The 20,957-nt window shown below is 42.3% G+C and overlaps 1 protein-coding gene across 5 annotated transcripts in view; it reads left to right on the forward strand.

Moving 5' to 3' along the window:
• Nucleotides 1–20,957, forward strand: part of piwil2 (piwi-like RNA-mediated gene silencing 2) — a 126,859-nt gene that overhangs the window by 37,365 nt on the left and 68,537 nt on the right. For 3 of the 5 annotated variants that reach the window (XM_059961320.1, XM_059961374.1, XM_059961422.1), the window contains 4 exons: nt 2,099–2,209; nt 3,196–3,313; nt 4,215–4,339; nt 12,363–12,443. In XM_059961320.1, coding sequence (XP_059817303.1) covers nt 2,099–2,209; nt 3,196–3,313; nt 4,215–4,339; nt 12,363–12,443 — 435 coding nt within the window. Of the gene's footprint in view, nt 1–1,512; nt 1,673–2,098; nt 2,210–2,706; nt 2,821–3,195; nt 3,314–4,214; nt 4,340–12,362; nt 12,444–20,957 lie in introns of those variants that run through there. The other 2 variants (XM_059961480.1, XM_059961554.1) reach the window with 2 other exon arrangements.

Consider the following 20,957-nt stretch of genomic DNA (forward strand, 5'->3'; position numbering starts at 1 on the left):
CTACATCTGACTTTACTCCATGCACTTCTTTCACTGCTCTATCGCTCTGGGTCCCATCCCCCTTGCAAATTGGTTTAAATCCTCCTGAACCATGCTAGCAAACCTACCTGCAAGGATATTGCTCCCCCTCAAGTTCAGGTGCAACCCATCCAATCTGTACAGGTCCCACCTTCCCTAGAAGAGATACCAATGGTCCAAAAATCTAAAACCCTGCCCCCTGTACCAACTCCTCAGCCACGCATTCAACTTCCATCTCCTCCAATTCTAATCATCACTATCACGTAGCACTGGCAGCAATCCTGAGAACACCACCCTTGAGGTCCTGTTCTTCAGCCTTCTGCCTAGTTCCCCAAAACTCACTTCAGGACCTCATCCCTCTTCCTGTCTATGTCGGTACCAAAATGTATCACGACTTCTGGTTGCTTTCCTTCTTGTAACTATGTCATGCGCCTGGTCAGAGACATCCGGGACCCTGACACCCAGGAGGCAACAAACCACGTGGATGTCCTTCTCACGTCCACAAAATCTCCTGTCTGCTCCCCTGACTATAGAGTCTGCAATGACGACAGCTCTCCTCTCCTCCGTCCCATCCTTCTACACCACAGGGTCAGACTCAGTGCCAGAGGCCCTGCCACCGTGGCTCACACCTGGTCGGTCATCTTCACCAACAGCATCCAGGGCGGTAAACTTATTATTCAGGGGAATGGCTACAGGGGTGCTCTGTACTAGCTGTCTACTCTCCTTCGTTTTCCCCCCTCGGACTGTCACCCAATGACCTGCTTCCTGCAGCCTAGGTGTGACTGCCTCCCTGTAGCTCTCATCTATGACTGCCTCATTCTCCCTCGACTCGAAGGTCATCCAACTGCTGCTCCAGATTCCTCACACGGTCTTCCAGATCACTCAGCTGCAAGCACTTCTGGCAGATGTGACTCTGCGGGAGAGGGGAGTTCCCCCAAGACTGCCACATCTCACAGGAGAGGCACATCACCGTCTCAGGAGCCATTGAAAAGACTAACTCGTCCTCCGCCTCTTCTTGTCGAAGCCTCTCAAGTCAAAGCTTCAAATCTCTACTCCTTTACTGGCCGCTTTCCACAGGCCGCTCAGCTTGAGCTACCCCTCTATTTATTTGTTTGAGCTTTTCAAACTGCTTGGTCACCTGACCTCGATTGCCCAATCAGCTGCTTTCTGCTGTCTGAGCTATTAAAATCTTGATTGTCTAATCAACGGCTTTCTGCTGAGTTATTCAAATCTTGATTGACTTGATTGCACAGCCCAATTGCCAAAACTGCCAGAATCTCTCGAATCAAAGCCTCAAATTTCTACTCCTTCACTCGCCCACTCACTCACTGGCCGCTTTAGAATACACTTGGGTTATTGTGTTCAGTTTTGGTTGCCTTATTATAGGAAGGATATGGAAGCTTGAGAGAGAGTGCAGAGAAGACTTAACAGGATGCTTCCTGTATTAGAGAGCATGTCTTGGGGATAGGTTGAGCAAACCAGGACTTTTCCCTTTGGTAGAAGAAGAATGAGAGAGAAATCACAAACACAAGAAATTCTGCCAATGCTGGAAATCCAGAGCAACACACACAATGTTGGAGGAATTCGGCAGGTCAGGCGGCATCTGTGGAAAAGAATATACAGTCAACATTTTGGGCCGAAGCATAACTTTAAGGTATTTGGAGGCCAGTATCGGGGGGGGGGGGGGTTGTGGATGTCAGAGGTGGGTTTTTATAAATTGTTGGGTACGTAGAACATGCTGTCGGAGTAGTGGTAAAGCAGATGTATTAGGGACATCTAAAAGACTTTTAGATGAGCACATGGATGAAAGATAAAAAGGAAGGCTATGTGGGAGGGAAGAGTGAGATTGATCTTGGAGTAGGTTAAAGGGTACAACGTCATGGGACAAAGGGACAATACTATTCTATTTTCTATATACTTAGATTCCTCTGCAATGGAAACTTTTAAAAAGAATTTCAAAATAAATGTTCTGGGAAAGTGACTCTTTACTCTTATTTACTGTGTACTTCAGGCTATTGGGCGACAGCTAAAGTTGAGGGCGAATTGAGGGCTACTTTCACTCCTTATGTGTTTTATTTAGGGAGTCGGTTGTGAAGAGGGGATCATCTGGAAGGCCCATCCCTCTGACAACAAACTATGTCAAAATCTACTGCCGAAATGATGCTGTCTACCAATACCATGTCACTTTCAGGTGTGTGACATTGTTAACATTGTGGGAGTTTGTAAGTTTCCCTTTGTGTTTTGGACCTTGCTCTGGGAGCACATTTATTTTGTGTTTTCCACACTGGACATCTGGGACCTTGAGGTTCACATTCATGGGTCAGTTTTACTGTTAAGGCTCACTGACCAGAGAGGCCTTGGACTCTGGTGAGGGGACATATCAACAGCAGTCACAGATAAAAGCAAGAGATGGTGACAATAGTAGGAAAGAAAACTGAAGTTACAGGTGACACAAATTGCTGGAGGGACACAGCGGGTTAGGCAGCATCCAGGGTTTGGTGGGTGGGGGGAGGGAATAAGCGGTCAGTGCTTTGAGCCAATACTCTTCCTCATCAGGACTGGAAAGCAGAGGAGCAGAAGCCAGAAGGAACAGGTTGGTGGCGGGGTGGGGGGGGGGGGGGGCGGTTGGGGAGAGTGTATGAGTGGAATGTGACAGTTTGAAGCCAGGTGAGTGGGGAATGGAAAGTGGGGGGATGAAATGAGAAGCTGGGAGGTGATGGTGAAGAGCTGAAGGGGGAATGTGATGGGAAATGGAAGTGGACCATAGGAGAATGAGGAGGAGGAGAGGCACCAGGGAGGCAGGTGAGAAAGAAGTTACGGCATGAGTGTACCCAGTGACTGCATTGGCATCAGATGTTCAGACCTGGCAATTCCCTGCCCACTGTTATTTAATGTTTCACATTTGCCAGTTGTCTTTGAAGTGTATGCATTTAAAATCCACTTTGGTACTGATGGCCATTCTGCATTAAAACAGAGGAAAATGAATTGCATTTTCACTGGTAGTCACAATTGAGGATATGATATTGAAATGTAAAAAGAGAGTCTGTGATCATGTTTGCACTAATTTTAACATTATTCAATGCTTGCTATAACTGGGAGTGCACATTTTAGTTTTGAATATAATATCTTTCTTAACGCATTTTCATTTTTTCTTGCCAACTTTGCTGTTGTGTTCAGCCCTGATATAGAATGTCGGAATATGCGCTTTGGAATGTTGAAGGAGCACCAGCAAGTTACTGGACGGGTCACTGCTTTTGATGGCAGCATTCTTTACCTGCCTGTGAAACTATCTGAGGTATGCCCACAGTTCACATTTTCAATAAACAAGTTTTTTTAATATTCAGCTTCAGCTGTAGAAGAATGCTTTAAAAAAAAAAGTCCCCAGCTCCAAGCAAGTATTTGGTTTACCAGATCAGAATTTAAATAATATTTTTTTTAATATGCTGTTAACTGATTGTGATTTCAGTTCTCCTGTTAGTATAATAATGTGCAATCACACTCTTTTCCCTCAGTCTCCTGTCTGGAAAAACTGCGTCCTATAAGTACTAGCACTGGAGTCAGTTTTCTGGAATCGGCCTTGTGACCATAAGACCGTCAGATGGAGGAGCAGAATTTGGTTATATGGCCCATAGAGTCTGCTCCGCTAATCTGTCATGGCTGATTTATTATCCCTTGCAACCCCATTCACCTGTCTTCTCCCCATAATTTTTGATGCTGTTACTAATTAAGAACCTATCAACCTCTGGTTTAAATATACTCAATAACTTGGCCTCCATCACTGTCTGGGAGGACATCCTTTTAAAAAAGAGATGAAGAATTTCTTTTACCAGAGGTTGGTCAGTCTATGGAATTCACTGCCACAGATAACCAAGTCATTGGGTATATTTAAAGTGGTTCTTGATTCGTAAAGGTGTCAAAGATTACAGGGAGAAAGGAGAATTGGGTTGAGAGGGATAATAAATCAGCCATGTTTGAATGGCAAGGCAGACTTGATGGGCTAAATGGCCTAATTTTGCTCATATGTCTTATGGACTTGTGAATTTATTTGAGAGACCTGATTGAAGAATCCAGCCCCACACATTCAATGCCAGTACTGATGGAGTGCAGTTTTTGAGGCATAAAATTGAGGTGCCTGTCTGTCTCAGGCACTGGTTATTGCAGCTTTTGGTTAAGGCGTTGATTTTCTTTCACCCTAGGTGATCAAACTCAAATCACAAAGAAAGACAGATGGGATAGAGGTGGACATTAAAATCCAAATGACCAAGGTTCTGCAGCCAAATTCTGACCTCTGCATTCCTTACTACAATGTGGTATTAAAAAGGTAGAGTGGTACTATTTCTCAATTCTACAAAAACACATTGCTGCAACCACTCAGCATCTATGGAAATGAATGTTCATGTTTAGAGCAGGGGTTCCCAACCTGGTGTCCATGGCATAAAAAAGGTTGAGAACACCTAGTTTAGAGGGATGTGGGCAAAGTGCAGAGAAATAGGCTTATAGATAGGGTAAGTACAAGCAAGGTTTTTTTCCACTAAGGTTGGGTGGGGCGACAACCAGAGGTAATGGGTGATAAGTGAAATGTTTAAGGGAAACGGGAACTTTCTTCACTCAGAAGGTGGTGGGAGTGTGCAATGAGCTGCCAGAAAAAGTGGTGCATGTGAGCTCAATTTCAACATTTGAGAGAAGGTTGAATAAGTACATGGATGGTAGGGCTATGGTGGGCTATGGTCCAGGTGCAGATTGACTGGAGTAGATAGTTTAAATGGCTTGACATGGACTATATGGGTGGAAGGGCCTTTCTCTGTGCTGTGTTTTTCTATGACCCCATGACACCACATTCAGGTAAAGCTATTATTCTGCAATCATCAGGCTCCCAAACCAACTTGGATAACTTCACTCTCCTCAACTGTGAACTGATTCCACACCCTACAGTATAAATTCATTTATCTCATCTATTGACTCTATCTTATGCTCAGTATTTACTAATTGATTGCTCAGTTTGTCTTTTTGCACATTTGTTGATGTCAGTATTTGTGTAACTTTTTATATAAGCCCATTGTATTTATTTTTCTTTTTAATTGCCTGTAAGAAAATTAATCTCAAGGTAGAGTGTGATTACACATACGTACTCTGATAATTTACTTTGAACAGAATCCAGTTTAAGATCACTGGCAGGTGATATATAACCATATAACAAATACAGCACGGAAATAGGCCATCTCAGCCCTTCTAGTCTGTGCCGAATGCTTACTCTCACCTAGTCCCACCGACCTGCACTCAGCCCATAATCCTCCATTCCTTTCCTGTACATATACCTATCCAATTTTACTTTAAATGACAATATCGAACCTGCCTTCTACTGGAAGCTCGTTCCACAGTTACCACTCTCTGATTAAAGAGGTTCCCCCTCGTGTTACCCTTTAACTTTTGCTCCTTAACCATCAACTCATGTCCTCTTGTTTGAATCTCCCCTACTCTCAATGGAAAAAGCCTATCCACGTCAACTCTATCTATCCCCCTCATAATTTTAAATCCCTCTATCAAGTCCCTCCTCAACCTTCTACGCTCCAAAGAATGAAGACCTAAATTGTTCAACCTTTCTCTGTAACTTAGGTGCTGAAACCCAGGTAACATTCTAGTAAATCTTCTCTGTACTCTCTCTATTTTGTTGACATCTTTCCTATAATTCGGTGACCAGAACTGTACACGGTACTCCAAATTTGGCTTCACAAATGCCTTGTACAATTTTAACATTACATCCCAACTCCTATACTCAATGCTCTGATTTATAAAGGCAGGCATACCAAAAGCTTTCTTCACCACCCTATCCACATGAGATTCCACCTTCAGGGAACTATGCACCATTTTTCCTAGATCATTCTGTTCTATTGCATTCTTCAACGTGATGTAAAATTTGTTAACTTAGCAGCAGCAGTTCAATGCAGTACATAATCTAGCAGAGAAAAATAAAAATAATTAAAATAAAGATAATAAGTAAGTAAATCAGTTATGTATGTTGAATAAATTTTAAAAACGTGCAAAAACAGAAATACTGTATATTTTTTAAAAAGTGAGGTAGTGTCTAAAGATTCAATGTCCATTTAGGAATCGGATGGCAGAGGAGAAGAAGCTGTTCCAGAATCGCTGTGTGTGTGCCCTCAGGCTTCTGTATCTCCTTCCCAATGGTAAGAGTGAGAAAAGGGCATGTCCTGGGTGCTGGAGGTCCTTAATAATGAACACTGCCATTCTGAAACACCGTTCCCTAAAGATGTCCTGAGTACTTTGTAGGCTAGTGCCCAAGATGGAGCTGACTAGATTTACAACTTTCCACAGCTTCTTGCAGAACTAATTGGTGCAGAGTCTTCAGTTAAGTTGACTGAGTGTTTTCAGCGATTTCTGGTTCATTACAAATTTCCAGCATTTGTAATCTTTCTGATTTATGTCTCGTTGTTTAACCAGTGAATCAATCTTTCACATTTTAAACAAAATTGGACATGAATTTCGCTGTCTTTAAAATAAGGTGTGTAGCAAATTTTTTAAAGCAGTTTGGATAAGAAATTGGTGGTTAGTTAGAGGATTTGGAAACTTAAAAATCAACAGAAAGCAACTAGAAAACTCATAAAGATGGAATCTGAAGGTAAGCTAGCCAAAAATATTACGAAGGATACAAAAGGTTTCTTCAGATATGTAATGTGTAAAAGAGGCGAGAATAGATGCCGGACCAGTGGAAGATGCTGGAGAGGTAGTAATGGGGAACAATGAAATGGGGAATGAACTGAATAAGTATTTTGCATAAGTCATCACTATGGAAGATACTAGCAGCATGCCAGAAGTTTGAGGGTGTCAGGCAGCAGAAATGGGTGAAGTTGCCTTACTAGGAAGAAGGTGCTTGGGAAACTGAGAGGTGTGAAGTTAGATAAGTTACCTGGACCGGATGGAGTACACTCCAGAGTTCTGAAAGAGGTGGCTGAAGAGATTTTGGAAGCATTAGCGATGACTGTCAAGAATCACTAGATTCTGGTATGGTTCCAGAAGACTGGAAAATTGCAAATATTACTCCACTCTTCCAGAAGGGAGGGAAGAATTGTGGGCTGTCTTCTAAATGGAGAGAAAATTCAAAAATCTGAAGTGCGAAGAGATTTGGGAGTCCTCGTTTGCAGGTTAAGTCTGTGGTGAGGAAGGCAAATGCAATGTTAGAATTCATTTCAAGAGGAATATAATATAAAAAGGATGTAATGTTGAGACCTTGTGAAGCCTTAGTTTGAGTATTGTGAGCAGTTTTAGGCCCTTCAGAAAGGATGTGTTGACATGGGGGAGGTTTTAAGGAAGGTTCACGGAAATGATTCTGGGTTTGAAAGGCTTGTCATATGATAATCATGGCTTGTATTCACAAATTCAGAAGAATGGGGGGAAATCTCATTGAAATCTATAAGAATGTTGAAAGGCCTCGATTGGGTGGATGTGGAGCAGATGTTTCCTATTCTGGCAGAGTCTAAGACCAGAGGACACAGGCTCAGAATAGAGGGACGCCCATTCATAGTGGAGCTGAGGAGGAATTTCCTTAGCCATAGAGTGATGAATCTGTGGAATTCATTGACTCAAACGACTGTGGAGGCCCAGTCTTTATGAATTATTTAAGGAAGAGGTTGATAGATTCTTGATTAGTCAGGGCATGAAGGGATACGGGAAGAAGACAGGAGATTGGGGCTGAAAGGAAAAAATGGATCAACCATGATGAAGTGGCAGAGCAGACTTGACAGGCCAAATGGCCTGATTCTGCTCAATTCTTATGCTCTTAAGGAAATGTGATTGGAGTTCTAATTGCTGTGCTGTGAGGCTGTTCAGTTACCAGAGGTAACTATTTTGGTAGTTAAAGTGTAACCCCCATCTGTTGTGTCAACAAGTCCAATTTTACAACTGATTGTGCACTTATGAAAGATACCCCCAGTGCAGCATAGAGAATGGTCCATCATTTCTGACCATGCTGACCTAGGCCTTTAATACCAACATTCCCAAATTAGGGGATCATCATTATTTGCAATAAACATTTGTATGTATCAATAATTTGCTGTGGTGCATTGGTCAGATATCCCTGGTGATTCTTAATCTTTTCTAATCATTCCTGACCTTCCCTTACCTGTGATTCCTTCAGCACTCATGAGGTCAGGGTCTTGCCAGAGTTCACAAAAAGTGCTGGAAGAGTCAGATGTACCCATTTATTTATCACATGTCCATAAAGGGTGATTTCTTTATAATTTATTTTTTATTGAAGCTCATCATCAAACAAGCATTTCCATAAGATGTATTTCAAACATTGTACATATATATCACAAATCTCCACAAAGTATTTATCTGAGGTACACACTTATAGAAAAGAGTGGAAAGAAAACAAAAACAAACAAAAGGAAAGAACTATGTACAAGTAGGGAGTGATCTTTTTTTTTAACAACAGATTCGTTGATTTGTGAGAATAAAATCAGGCCTATGAGGCATTATGTAGTTATACCATTTTTCCCAGTATGAATCAAATTGGTCCAAATTGGATAAAATTCTCTTACGTTTGATTGGATTTAATAGCCCATTAACATTAAAAGAAATGAATTTTACCTTGTCCTTAGCCATCTGTATTTATCTGTGAATGTATCATTGAAGTTAGAATAAAACTTAATTGATCTACTCCCTGAACAAATAAGAACCAAGAAACACAAATAATAACAAAAATGGCAACGAACGTGTGATTCCAAGGCTGAGGTCTCTAGTAGATGACCCTGCGTTGAGCTAGAGGAACTGTCTAGCTGTGGGAGACAACCCCTCCTACTTGTGAGTTGAGGGCCCCCATTGAAGTATTCATAAAAGTTAGTGAACAAATCCATTACACAGAAAAGATTTCCCTGTGTACTCCTATATATACGTATATATGTGCACACACACAAATATATATACACATACATATACACACACATATATGCACACATATAAATATACATATATATATTTTCATTTTGGCGGGGAAAAGGGAGTAAGTGAGCGAATAAGGAATAACAACTAAGTAATATAAAATCCACATTATAATAAGTATTTCTCGAGATAGGTATATCACCATGTACTTTTGCTTCCGTTTAGCTTCTCAACATTTTTAAAGATAGCCAAACCTTATGGCTCTTCTGAAGGGGGTGAGGACCGTCTTTGGGAAACTCCCGGTCTCTTCCTGATATATTTCTCTCGGCCTCCTCCCATCTCCTGCCTTCTCCATTCTTGCACTATTTCCCAAGTGGAACGGGATAATTCCTCAGCCAGGCTTTCGTTCATTTTGGTCACGCTGATGGGCAACCCTCTGGCCTTCATGTCTGTAGTCGCCTCTTCCACTGTCTGGTACAACCGCATCCCATTGTCATAAAGCACTCGAAGTTTAGCAGGGTACGGAGTTTGAAATCTAATCTTTTTTTGCTTTAGTACTCGCTTTACTTCAGAGTATTCTTTGCGTTTCTGCAGGACCACGGGGTGGTGTAATCTTGGTTGAAATATATTAATTTATCGTCAAAAAACACTCCTTACCCCAGGCCCTTCGTAGAATCTCTGCCTTGGTGCTGTACCAAAGGAATTTAATTATTATTGAGCATGGCTTTCTATCCTGGGTAGGTTTTGGGACTAGTGCATGGTGGGCTCTTTCGATTTCCAGCTCCATAGCCGGGGGAAGATCCAGCGCATCCCGCAGTAACTTTCCGACAAACTCCATCATAGATGAGCCCTCCACTCCTTCGGGAACGTTGTAGTTTCTGATGTTTTTCCGCCATGATCTTCCCTCCAGGTCAAGCAGTTTACCACCTTGGTGATTTAATATTTTTATTGTCTTACTCAGTATCCATTCCACGTTTTGAACGCGATCTTCCACCTTCTCAATTTGAGTCTCTGCCACCACTATTTTTTGATTGACGCTGGCGAGCTCTGACTTAAAATCACGGAGCTGCTGCTTTATTTCTTTCGGGACCTCCATTATTTCTGTCAGGATTTCGAAGATATTTGCTGCTTTGCCTGAGCGAGGCCCAGCGTCCGCCTCGCTAACACGCGGTCAGGTAGGAGAGCTGCTCGCTGCACTCCTCTCGGACACAGGCTCCGCAGTATCCCTTTCTTTATTTCCATTCCTTTTCCCCATTCTTGCCCCTCTTTTCAGTTCAAATATTTTTTGAAAAATATTGTTTTTGATGGGATAACGGGGCTTAATACGTGTTTTTCTGGAGGAGCTAGGAGCCGGGCAGATCATAAATGGTGATTTCAAATATCTGAATAACAGAGGAACCTCCTTGCCCATTTCCTGACATCTAAATGTCACTCTGGGCTCCTGCCCTTCAACACACACTCCTCCCAGCCCCAAATACTGGCTTGTATTCCTCACCTGCATTCAAGCAGTGATGAACTGACTCTCTACAACCTATTCTGGATTGCTTCTGGCTTTGGATTTACGAACTCAATCCAGTTCTAAATGCTGTTGCTTGCTTCTACTGTTTACATGATTTTCTTTCTCTTTCCACGGTGCTGAGGCTGTGCGACTACACCAGCTGTTCATCACTTCAGGGTGATTTGCCCTGCTGTGTGACGAACTGAGACTGGGGTTATGGGCCTCCTCCAGTTACTCCTGGCTCTGGGTCGATGGACTCAATTCAGTTCTGAATGCTGTTGATTACTGTTATTGCTTGCGAGATTTTTGTGTGTTTTTTTCTCTCTCTGCATTGGATGTTGATCTTTTTTTAAATTGGCTTCTTTTGGGTTTTGTGCCTGTAAGCAGACAAATCTCAAAGTTGTATACTTTATACACACTTTGATAACAGTACTTTGGAAGTTTTTGAAGCTTTGAAGTGGTTATACAGCAGCAGAAACTCTACAGTAATGGAGCCAAGCAGTGCACTCACATCAATAGTGATGAAATGCTTTGAGAGGTTGGTCATGATTAAACTGTACTCCTACCTCAGCAAGGACCTGGACCCATTGCAATTTGCCTATCGCCACGATAGGTTAACAGCAGACACAATCTCAATGGCTCTTCACACGGCTTCAAACTGCCTGGACAACACAAGCACCTACGTCAGGATGCTGTTTATTGACTATAGCTCAGCATTTAATACCATCATTCCCACAATCCTGACTGAGAAGTTGCAGAACCTGGGCCTCTGTACCTCCCTCTGCAATTGGATCCTCAATTTCCTAACCAGAAGACCACAAACTGTGGATTGGTGATCCACACACATCCTCCTTGTGATGATTGAAACTAGCGCACCTCAGGGGTGTGTACTGAGCCCACTGCTCTACTCTCTCTATACCCATGACTGTGTGGCTAGGCATAGCTCAAATACCTTCTATAAACTTGCTGTTGGTAGAACCCCAGGTGGTGATGAGTGGGCATACAGGAGTGAGAGATGCCAACTCAATGTCAGTAGGACGAAAGAGCTGATTGCGGACTTTCAGGAAGGGTAGGACAAAGGAACACATACCAACCCTCAGAGGGATCAGAAGTGGAGAGAGTGAGCAGCTTCAAGTTTCTTGGTGTCAAAATCTCTGAGGATATAACCTGGTCCCAGCACATCAGTAGTCATAAAGAAGGCAAGACAGCAGCTATACTTTATTAGGAGTTTGAGGAGATTTGTAATGTCAACAAATGCACTCAAAAACTTATATAGTTGTACCGTGGAGAGCATTACTGTCTGGTATGGAGAGGCTACTGCACAGGACCGAAAGAATAGCTGCAAAAGGTTGTAAATTTGGTTGGTTCCATCTTGGGCAATAGCCTACAAAGTACTCAGGACATCTAAAGGGAGCAGTGTCTCAGAAAGGCAGCGTCCATTATTAAGGACTCCCAGCACCCAGGGCATGCCCTTTTCTCACAGTTACCATCAGGTAGGAGATATAGAAGCCTGAAGGCAAACACTCAGCGATTCAGGTACAGCTTCTTCCCCTCTGCCATCCGATTCCTAAATGGACATTGAATCTTTGGAAACTATCTCACTTTTTAAAATATACAGTATTTCTGTTTTTGCATGTTCTTAATCTATTCAATATTTGTAATTGATTTGCTTGATTTATTATTATTATTTTAACGTTAATATTTTTTTCTCTGCGAGATTATGTATTGCATTGAACTGCTGCTGCTAAGTTAACAAATTTCACATCACATGTCAGTGATAATAAACCTGATTCTGATTCTATAGGCTGGTTGGGTTCAGGGCAATTTCATCCACACGGGGGACAGTCTGTGTTTTGGTAATGCCTGGTGAGTGATGAAACTGATTTTTTCCCCCCACTGTATATGCAGTGGATTGTATCATGTGCATTGTTTTATTCTTTGTTCACAGAGCATTGAGAATTCTTGAATTAAAGTTAATAGGAAGAAATTTCTTCGACCCGACCAATGCAAGCTTTCTTCCTCAGTACAGGTGAGTGCAGTTTTCGTGCCTGGGGACACTCTCACACTGATTCTGATGTTTCTGTTGTTTCAACTGATGCCTGAGAAGTGACTCCAGAAGTCTGAGAAAAGATCAAGATCTTTTGAAAGACAAGCTTTATTTCTCACGTGCATTGAGCATATAGTGAAATGTGCCGTTGCATCAATAACCAACACAGCCCAAGGATGTTCTGTGGAGAGGTCCCCAAGTGTCATCATGCTTCCAGTGCCAATAGAGCATACCCACAAGTTACTAACCCTAACCAATACATCTTTGGACTGTGGGAGGAAACGCACATGGTCATAGGGAGAACATAGAGACAGCAGCAGAGTTGAACATTACAATGCTGCCCATTTTATGCTGGATCTCAGTGGGCCTGTATATTTTTGACAGGCAGATTTGGTGAATACCTTGTCCTTGGATGCAGAAGTTCAAAGGTTGATTTATTATCAAAGTATACAACTCTGAGGATCTTCTCCAGGTGGACACAAAACAAAGAAAGAACATGAAAGTTATTCAGGGAGAAATGTCACCCCCCCCCCAAAAAAAATGAATGGCATCCTGTTCATCAAACCCCCCTTCCCTGCACAAAATGGACCAAGAAAGCCGACCTCCAAACCCCCCCCCCCCACCTTGCACAAAATAACTAACAGAGCACAACAAGAACGTCAACCCTAAATCCCCTCCCCTCGCACAACAAAATGAGAAAGGAACCAGTGGGGGAAAAATATGGAATATAAAAACCATTAAGACTGAAAAGGTCTATAGTCTGGAAACACAACAGTCCAATCCATAAACACAGAACCATGATACCATCCTCCAACATCACCGACATACACTGAACACCACACAAGACAGAGGCAGGCAGTCAGTGCCAAGCTCTTGCTCACCTTCCATATTCGCTTCAATGTCCCAAACTCCCTTGAGATTAATGGATTTGTGGCTAACTTTGCCAATGATACAAAGATAGTTGGAGGAGTGGGTAGTGTTTAGGAAACAGAGCCTGCAGAAAGACTTAGAAAGTTTAGAGGAATGGGTAAAGAAGTGGCAAATGAAATACTATGTTGGAAAGTGTATGGTCATGCACTTTGGTGGAAGAAATAAAATATCATTCAGATGGGGAGAGAATTCAAAATGCAGAGATGCAAAGGGACTTGGGAGTCCTTGTGCAGAATACTCTCAAAGTTAACCTCCAGGTTTGAGTCAGTGGTGAAGGAGGCGAATGCAATGTTGGCATTCATTTTCAGAGGTGTAGAATATAAGAGCAGGGATGTGATGTTAAGGCTCTATGAAACACTCGTGAGACCACACTTGGAGTATTGTGTGCAGTTTTGAAAGTTTTATTTCAGAAAGGATATACTGACATTGGAGAGGGTTCAGAGAAGATTCACAAGAATGATTCCAGGAATGAAAGGATTACTGTATGGGGAATGTCTAGCAGCTATTGGGCTATATTTCCTGGAGTTCAGGAGAATGAGGGGGGGATCTCATAGAAACATTCCAAATGTTAAAAGGCCTGAACAGATTAATTATGATAAAGTTATTTCCCATGGTAGGGGAGTCTAGGATGAGAGCACAACTTTAGGATTGAAGGACATCCATTTAGAACAGAGATGCATTGAAATTACTTTAGTCAGGAGTGGTAAATCTGTGAAATTTGTTGCCATGAGTGGTTATGGAGGCCAAGTCAATGGGTGTATTTAAGGCAGAGATAGATAGGATCTTGAATAACCAGGGCATCAAAGACTATGGGGTGAAAGCAGGGGAGTGGGAATGACTGGAAGAGTTGGATCAGCCCATGATTGAATGGCGGAGTAAACTCAATGGGCTGAATGGCCTACTTCTCCTTTTTCTTGTGGTCTTATGTGCATGAAATTCTATTACTGAGGTTTGGGCAGGTTCTTTCCAAACTATAGTTATGCTGTAATATCCACCTTTGTGAGGATGTCACTATTGCAAGCAGGTCCGGGGTTCAGATACATAAGGGGCATTCATAGAACATAGAATAATACAGTATGGGCCCTTTGGCCCACAATATTGTGCCGACCCTTAAATCCTGCCTCCCATATAACCCCCACCTAAAATTCCTCCATATACCTATCTAGTAGTCTCTTAAATTTCATTAGTGTATCTGCCTCCGCCACTGACTCAGGCAGTGCATTCCACTCACCAACCACACTCTGAGTGAAAAACCTTCCTCAAATATCCCCTTTGAACTTCCCACCCCTTACCTTAAAGCCATGTCCTCTTGTACTGAGCAGTGGTGCCCTGGGGAAGAGGCGCTGGCTGTCCACTCTATCTATTCCTCTTAATATCTTGTACACCTCTATCATGTCTCCTCTCATCCTCCTCCTCTCCAAAGAGTAAAGCCCTATAATCTCTGATTATAATGCATACTCTCTAAACCAGGCAGCATCCTGATAAATATCCTCTGTACCCTTTCCAATGCTTCCACATCCTTCCTATAGTGAGGCGACTATAACTGGACACAGTACTCCCAAGTATGGCCTCACCAGAGTTTTATAGAGCTGCATCATTACCTCACGACTCTTAAACTCTGTCCCTCGACTTATGAAAGTTAACACTCCCAGATGTACCCCCAGATACCTCTGCTCCTCCACACTACCAAGTATCCTACCATTTACTTTGTACTCTGCCGTGGGGTTGGACCTTCCAACATGTACCACCTCACACTTCTCCGGGATGAACTCCATTGCCACTTCTCAGCCCACTTCTGCATCCTATCAATGCCTCTCTGCAATCTTCGACAATCCTCAACACTGTCTATACCACCACCAACCTTTGTGTCATCTGCAAACTTGTCAGCCCATCCTTCTGCCCCCACATCCAGATGATTAATAAAAATCACGAAAAGTAGAGGTCCCAGAACAGATCCTTGTGGGACACCACTAGTCACAACCCTCCAATCTGAATGTACTCCCTTCACCACAACCCTCTGCCTTCTGCAGACAAGCCAATTCTGAATCCACCTGGCCAAACTTCCCTGGATCCCATGCCTTCTGATTTTCTGAATAAGCCTACTGTGTGGAACCTTATTAAGTGCCTTACTAAAATCTGTGTAGATCACATCCACTGCACTACCCTCATCTATACGCCTGGCCACCTCCTCAAAGAACTCTAACAGGCTTGTTAGACAGGATCTGCCCTTCACAAAGCCATGCTGACTATCCCTGATCAGACCATGATTCTCTAAATGCCTATAGATCCTATCTCTAAGAACCTTTTCCAGCGGCTTTCCCACCACAGATGTAAGGCTCACTGGTCTATAATTACCCGGACTATCCCTACAACCATTTTTGAACAAGGAGACAACATTCACCTCCCTCCAATCCTCCAGTACCATTCCCGTGGACAACAAGGACATAAAGATCCTAGCCAGAGGCTCAGCAATTTCTTCCCTCGCCTTGTGGAGCAGCCTAAGGAATATTCTGTCAGGCCCCGGGACTTATCTGTCGTAATGTATTTTAACAACTCCAACACCTCCTCTCCCTTAATATCAACACACTCCAGAGCTTCAACAGCACTCATATTGTCCTCACTGTCATCAAGTTCCCTCTCAGTGGTGAATACCGAAGAGAAGTATTCATTGAGGACCTCGCTCACTTCCACAGCCTTCAGGCACATCCTCCCACCTTTATCTCTAATCGGTCCTACCTTCACTCCTGTCATCCTTTTGTTCTTCACATAATTGAAGAACGCCTTGGAGTTTTCCTTTACCTTCAAGGCCTTCTCATGCCCCCTTGCTCTCCTCAGCCCCTTCTTAAGCTCCTTTCTTGCTACCCTATATTCTTCAATAGACCCATCTGATCCTTGCTTCCTCAACCTCACGTATGCTGCCTTCTTCCACCTGACTAGATTCTCCACCTCACTTGTCACCCATGGTTCCTTCCCTCTACCATTCTTTATCTTCCTCACCAGGTCAAATTTATCCCTCACATCCTGCAAGAGATCCCTAAACATCGACCACATGTCCATAGTACATTTCCCTACGGAAACATCATCCCAATTCACACCCACAAGTTCTAGCCTTATAGCCTCATAATTTGCCCTTCCCCAATCAAAAATTTTCCTGTCCTCTCTGATTCTATCCTTTTCCATGATAATGCTAAAGGCCAGGGAGTGGTGGTCACTGTCCCCCAGGTGCTCACTCACTGAGAGATCTGTGACCGTACCTGGTTCATTACCTAATACTAGATCTAGTATGGATTCCCCCGTTTGGCCTGTCAACATACTGTGACAGGAATCCATCCTCGACACACTTAACAAACTCTGCCCTGTCTAAACCACTGCAACTAATTAGGTGCCAATCAGCATTAGGGAAGTTAATGTCACCCATGATAACAATCCTGTTATTTTTGCACCTTTCCAAAATCTGCCTCCCAATCTGCTCCTCGGTATCTCTGCTGCTACCATGGGGCCTATAGAATACTCCCAGTAGAGTAACTGCTCCCTTCCTGTTCCTGACTTCTACCCATACTGACTCAAAAGAGAATCCAACTACATTACCCACCCTTTCTGTAGCTGTAATAGTATCCCTGACTAGTAATGCCACCCCTTCTCCCCAACCCCCCATTCCTTTTAAAACACTGAAATTCAGGAATATTGAGAATCCATTCCTGCCCTGGTGCCAGCCAAGTCTTTGTAATGGCCACTACATCATAATTCCATGTATGAATCCAAGCTCTCAGTTCATCATCTTTGTTCCTGAAGCTTCTTGCATTGAAGTACACACACTTTAGCCCTTCTAAATTACTACCTTTACACCCTTTATTCTGTTTCTCTTTCCTCAAAGCCTCTTTATATGTTAGATCTGGCTTTACTCCATGCAGTATACTTGCAGTTCTCGCATGACCTTTATCCTCCTCCACCTCACTATCTGCTCTAACACTCTGGTTCTCCTCCCCCTGCAAATCTAGTTTAAACCCTCCCCGGAGCAGCACTAACTGCTCAAGAGACTCTTTAATAGGCACATGGATAACAGAAAAAGGAAGGCAACATAGGAGGAAACGGTTAGATTGATGTTGGAGTGGGCTCAAGGTATGCAAAACAGTGGAACAGTAGAACATTAGAAAGTTTTTTAACAAGATCAGGCCATTCAGTCCAGCAAAGCTTGCCAATTCTTATTCATATAGTGTGTTGAAATAACTATCAAGTTTAGATTTAAGTCTCTAAGGCATTACTCTCAAATACACAACTAGGTAGTTTGTTCCAAGTGTCTGCAACTTGCTGTGTAAAGAAATGATTCCTGGTGTTTGTCTGAAATTTCCCCTTAATCAAACTCCACCTCTGGCCCATTGTCCATAGTGAAGGATTAATTTTGAAGCAGCAGCTGGCATCCACCTTACTTATACCCTTAATGATTCTGAACACTTCCATCATGTCTCCTTTCATTCTATGTCTACTTAAACTAAAAACATTCAGTCCATTCTTCATAGCTCATACCCTGCAAACCTGGTATGAGTCTAGTCTCCTTTTGAACTCTGTCCAGTGCTTTCACATCCGTCACACAACATGGGGACCAAAACTGTGCACACTACTCAAGGTGTAGCCTCACAAACGCATTCTACAGTTTAAGGAGAACATCTCTAGACTTGGGCTCCACTGAGCACATTATATAGCCTTCCTAGTCACTTCTGTGTATTCGCTAGATATTGATAGTAATGAGTCTACCAGGATGCCTAAATCCTTTTACTGTACACCATCTCAAGAACCCCCATTGTATCTAATGTTTCTACTTCCTATATGTAATACTTTAGATTTACTTGTATTAGATTTCATCCGCCATTATCTCCCAACATCTGGATTTTGTTTAGATCTAACCACATTGACTCTGCTGACTGAATATTATCAGCCCGTCCCTCTAATTTTGTGTCATCAGCAAATTTTACTAGCTTATTCGTTGTGAGCTTATCCAAATCATTAATGTAAACTAAAACAGCAGCAAAGCCAAAACTGATCTTGCAGAGCCCACTTTTAACATCTAGGTGTGAAAATGATCCTCTCAGCAGAACTCGTTTCTGTTTTTGAACCAATTCGGCACCCATTCACACATCTCACCCTAAATCCCTCCCTCCTGTAACTTGATTATGAACCTCTGTGGGTTACCTCGTCAAAAGCCTTCTGAAAGTCCTATCAACTGCTCTTGTTATCATAAATTTTAGTTGTCTCTTCATAGAATTCCAGCATATTAGTAAACATGATTTCCCCTTTCTAACCCCATGCTGGCTTTCTGCTAACATGCCTGTTCTTATCAACTGGTTTTCCAACTCATTCTTTGTTACAGTTCCCATTATCGTGCCTGCGATACACATTAGCTTACTGGTCTGTTGTTACCAGGCTCAGTGTGGTTACCCTTGTATACTGGACAATGTTAACCCATTTCCAGTCCTTGGGAATTTCACCTGTCTTCGATGACTTTTGAAAAATACATGTTAGTGGTTTGTAAATATAATCACAGACCTCTTTGTACCCTTGGATATATATTGTCTGGCCCTGGAGATTTACTACCTTTCAACTTTTCAGCTGAAGCAGAATCTCACTTTCTAAGATCTCTAAATCACTTGAAACCACTTTTTTTCCTCTCCACTTAATGCATATTCACATGATGTGCTGAAGCACATGTACTCTGTTGTAACGCTCTATGTACTGAAGGCTTCCTATTCCACTCAATAAAATCATTGATCCCAATTTAGACAAATGTCTCTCAGCCAGCAAACTGAGGATCTCACCACTCTAGAGAAGATCAAAGATTCACACTGTTCTGAACAAAGAGCTTTCTCCTCATCTCTCTTGAAATGGCTGACCATTTATCCAGTGACGTCTCTGTCCTTCACTGGCAGAGTTATCAGTCAAGTCTTCTGCTTTTCAATTATATCATTATTCATTCTGAATTTTATTTTGTTTAGGCCTATTTTGCTCAGTATTTCCTCATGTTTAAATGGAATATAACCCTAATGAGGATGAGTTGATGTGTTTGGGAGGGCTATGTGGAGATCTAGCAAAAGCAGGTGTGACCACTGCTTACCCCTCATCTAACGCTTGCCACATCTCTGTTCCCACAATGGCCTCATCAACCTCCTCAGGACACAAAAAAACTGTAGTGAAAGAAAGATATTTTCACCACAAGGTATCACCTGAGAAGAATTATAACCCTCTACGTTACACCCTCTGAGAACTCGTAATGTATATGAACAGTTTCTGTTTTGTACCTAGCACCCACCACCCTCGCGTTCAGCTACTCATGTTGTCGTTCATTTTATCATGGTTTGAGGAACGTAAAGTCAAAGCCAAGTTCACACATCCATGTATGCACAGGTGCAGTGAAAATCTTACTTGCAGCAGCGTCACAGGAACAGAGCATTAGACGAGCAGCATTCACAAGAAGGCAAAATATCGACATAATTTGTAGTCAATTTTCACAATGAAGAGCACAATTATAACAAAGTCCATGTGTTCATTGTCTTGCTAAACTGCAGTGATTTGGGCTGTGACACCATTTGGTTCAATAACCAAACAATTGAAGGTATGTAGCTGTTCTTGAACATGGTGGTGTGGGACTTCAGGTTTCTACCTCTGCCTGATAATAGGAGTGGGAAGGTGGCATGACCTGGATGGATAGTGGGAATCTTTGATCAATATTGCAAGCCAGGACACTTTAATTAGTAGTTTGTCAGTGCATTCAGTAACACCTCAACACTCTAATCTTAGAAAGTAAAGACTCTCGTGCTTTCCTTGTAATTGCATCGACGTGCTGGGCCCAGGACAGGTCATCCAATATATTAACAGCCAGGAATTTGAAGTTGCCAATTATCTCCCAAAGCATATTTCTCCAGTGTTGTCCGGCAGTGTTAGCTGAACTAGACAGGAGTTACTTGCTGTCTCTTTCTGATCTAATTATTTTAATATTTTTTCTCATCTGTATTTTTTTTAGTCTTGCAATCCGTTGAAATGCCTTCTAGAATTCAGGGACCTTTGTGGTGACAACTGGAGTGTACTGTCTCTATATTTTCCTTTAGAACGCCTGGTGACAAGACTGTTAGCTCTCAGGAGCTATTAATTCTTGGCCCCAAAAGTGTACTTTGTATTTTTTTCCCTCGTGATATTGTTTCAAAGTTCTCCACTATCTTTTGTCTCGCAGTTATCTGCTATTTTTGAGTTTTTCTGCCTTGTTATCAGAAGAGTTTTAACATGTGTAGCCTTTCAGCTGTTTTATTTGTTGGCACAACTTCTGTGTCTCAGCTTCTCAGGGACTTTTGCTACTTGTTTTGTGCACTGATTAAAATCTCACATGGACTTTTGGTGACTTGCAACATTCCCAGGAATGAGGCTTATTATTGTTCTTAGCAACTGTAAAACTTTCAGTTTAATGTCAAAGTTCTTTAGTTTGCTGCAGATTATGTTCAGTGAGAATTACAAAATTTATATTTAAGTGTCTACCACTGCCTCTCCTACACTTGTTTAATACATTTTCACAAAGTGCTTTTG

This window comes from Hypanus sabinus, chromosome 1 (assembly GCF_030144855.1).
Source record: "Hypanus sabinus isolate sHypSab1 chromosome 1, sHypSab1.hap1, whole genome shotgun sequence".
Classification (NCBI taxonomy): Eukaryota; Metazoa; Chordata; class Chondrichthyes; order Myliobatiformes; family Dasyatidae; genus Hypanus; species Hypanus sabinus.